This window comes from Mus caroli, chromosome 8 (assembly GCF_900094665.2).
Source record: "Mus caroli chromosome 8, CAROLI_EIJ_v1.1, whole genome shotgun sequence".
Taxonomy (NCBI): domain Eukaryota; kingdom Metazoa; phylum Chordata; class Mammalia; order Rodentia; family Muridae; genus Mus; species Mus caroli.
In genome coordinates this window covers 20,421,358-20,424,182 of record NC_034577.1, presented here as the reverse complement: position 1 = coordinate 20,424,182, position 2,825 = coordinate 20,421,358, and the positions used below count along the sequence as shown (strand labels likewise).

At 46.7% G+C, this 2,825-nt stretch overlaps 1 protein-coding gene across 1 annotated transcript in view; it reads left to right on the top strand.

The window, feature by feature from the left end:
• Positions 1-2,205, top strand: part of Hgsnat (heparan-alpha-glucosaminide N-acetyltransferase) — a 31,074-nt gene extending 28,869 nt beyond the window's left edge. The window contains exons 16-18 of the mRNA XM_021170698.2: positions 386-456; positions 555-667; positions 1,524-2,205. Of these exons, the coding sequence (XP_021026357.1) occupies positions 386-456; positions 555-667; positions 1,524-1,705 (366 nt within the window). The 3' untranslated portion in view covers positions 1,706-2,205. The remainder of the gene's footprint in view (positions 1-385; positions 457-554; positions 668-1,523) is intronic.
• The last annotated feature ends 620 nt before the right edge of the window (positions 2,206-2,825 follow it).

Here is a 2,825-nt window from a genome sequence, read left to right as displayed (position 1 = left end):
TGCCTGCCTGCCTGCGCCTGCCTGCCTGCCTGCCTGCCTGCCTGCCTGCCTGCCTGCCTGCCTGCCTGCCTGCCTGCGCCTGCCTGCCTGCCTGCCTGCCTGCCTGTGCCTGCCTGCCTGCCTGTTCTCCCCAGCCTTTCAGAGTCACCATAGGAGTCACTGTAACTCATCGCTTATGGTCTCTAACTCAGGAAACACTGGGAAATGTTTTTGGATAATGTATTAGTTATACATCTTACAACAGGTGTCAAGTTAAAAGAACAAAATCAAAGGTGATTTTTTTCAATCCTCCCTAAGCAGTTTTTGTTTTTGTTTTTTTTTTTTTTTTGTCTTAAGCGCATTGAGATTGTAATATACATTTTTAACATGCTTCTTTCCTTCATAGGGGCTTATTTCTATTGTGTTGACAAAAGTGTCTGCAAATGAAGGTTTTATTCCAATAAACAAGAATCTCTGGTAAGTATGGCAGAGGGTGCCGTGTTCCTGTTGGCCCTCATGTTGAAACCGGGTGTTCCCAGGAGTGTGACAGCTCTCCCTCGCTCTTCTTCCTGTAGGTCCATCTCGTATGTCACCACGCTGGGCTGCTTCGCCTTCTTCATCCTCCTCATTCTCTACCCAGTTGTGGATGTGAGGGGCCTGTGGACGGGAGCCCCCTTCTTCTATCCAGGTGAGTTAGCTGTCGGCAGAGGACTGGGCTTCCTTAGAGCTGAAGCTCTGTCTAGAGACACATTTCCAGGAAGCAAGCTGAGGAAGAAACCAGCAGGGGCTGGGGCACCCAGCTCACAGGAGGTTACTGGCCTGTCCCAAAGCCCTCTACCCCATTGTCACACGTTTAGTCCCTAGAGTCAGTAAATACACTCTGCTTATATTCGGGCAGTATAAAATGGTGAAGTGCTGGATGTGATCCAGGACAACAGATTGCTTTTAATAAGAAATATGATTGTGCCTCGTGTGTGTGTGTGTGTGTGTATGCGCTTGCATGTGTATATGTGTATATATGTGTATATGTGGTGTGTGTGCATGTCCATGTGTGAGTGTGTGTGTGTGCATGTTTGTGAATGTATATTGAATGTGCCTGTGTATGTGTGTATATGCATGTGTGTGCATATGCATGAGTGTGTGCATGTATGTATATGTGTATGTATATGTGTGTGTGCATGTATATATGTGAGTATGTATGTATATGTGTGAGTGTGTGTATGAATGTGTGCGCATGGTGTGTATGTGTGATACGTGCACATGTGTGCACATGCTGGAGTACAACTTACAGAAGTCAGTTCTCTCCACCAAGAGGGTCCTTGGGGTAGAATTGAGGTCAGCAGGCTTGGTGGCAAACCTCTTTACCTCCTGAGCGAGCTGACGCTCCTACTTCCTACAAATTTACAACTGACTTCACAGCCAAGCTCTGCCTCATGCATGTGGGGCAGTGGGGAATAATGCAAGTGCATGTTTCATGCTATTTATTGGATTCATGTCAGGAATTCTATGAATGATCTGGAAACCCTCATTCTGCTCTCTCTAAGGGATGAACTCCATCCTGGTGTATGTTGGCCACGAGGTGTTTGAGAACTACTTCCCCTTCCAGTGGAAGCTGGCGGATGAGCAGTCACACAAAGAGCATCTCATTCAGAACATAGTCGCCACGGCTCTCTGGGTGCTCATTGCCTACGTTCTCTATAAAAAGAAGCTGTTTTGGAAAATCTGACAGCACCCGCTGAAATACATAGCTAGAGGAGTCCAGAGGGCCTGGGAGAAGAGCGGCGACAGCCTCCCTCACAGAGGGGATTGCTTCCGGATGCTGTGTCCAAACCGATTTGCTTAGACATCAGAAAGTTGCCTGTGTCTTTCTGACTCACATATTTACGCATCTGAAATGCCATGCTCTCCGCTTTCTCCATTTTGTATGAAATTGCTATATTTGGAACACGTGTGGAAATCTTGTTTAACTTCTCAGAGATTTACTCTGGACATTTTATTTTGCCTCTGTGAAAGAGGCCGAGGTTGGTAGACTGTGCTTGATTCAGAGAGAACCCATTCCAAGCTTGGACAGCACCTGGGGTTTGGTCCCTGGCATCGCAAACAAGCAAACAACAAAAAGAACCAAGTCTTAGTTCCTGAAAACTGCCTTTCCACGTGTATGCGCATGCCGACCGTACCACCGTGGTTTCATGGTGACAGACTATAAAGCTTTTTGAATGGACTGTGTCATGTTGTCTGATTTTATTTATTTATTTTTTATAGCATGAACTTTATTGTCTCTAGAAAGCCAAAGTGATTTTCCTTGTCCACTTTCACGGCTTTGATGGCCCCACAAAATGCATCATCTAAAGCTACTCACTTCTTTCCTCACTTGGAAGAAAGCTGAAATATAGATTTTGTTATTGCAAACCACTCTCGTTACAGCTCTGTCTATCTGTCTGTGCTGGCATGTCTCTGGATGATACCTAGGCATCTCTAGGTACCCAGAGATGTAGCCCTGGGAAGAAGAATGTATGTTCTTTGATGGGTCCTCCGGAGCTGTCTCCTAGGTAAGGTGTGGGGCCATCCCCTGGCCTGTCAGAGCTTTGGTTCCCTCATCTGTGGAAGGAAAGGAACAGGGATGCTCCCTCCTCTCTCAGGGTTTGGATGTGGTAAGGTGGGACCCATGAGCAGCTTCTGTGTGATCTCACAGAAAACCCTGGGAAACCAATCATCGCAAAACCTCTCTGCATCCAAGTGAACCCCACCAATGGCTGTCCGTGGTTTCTTAGGGATGGAAGCGATGGCTGTGCGTACAGACGCCCTCCTGGAGATTTCCCAGGAGAATTGCTTTTTTTTTTTTTTTT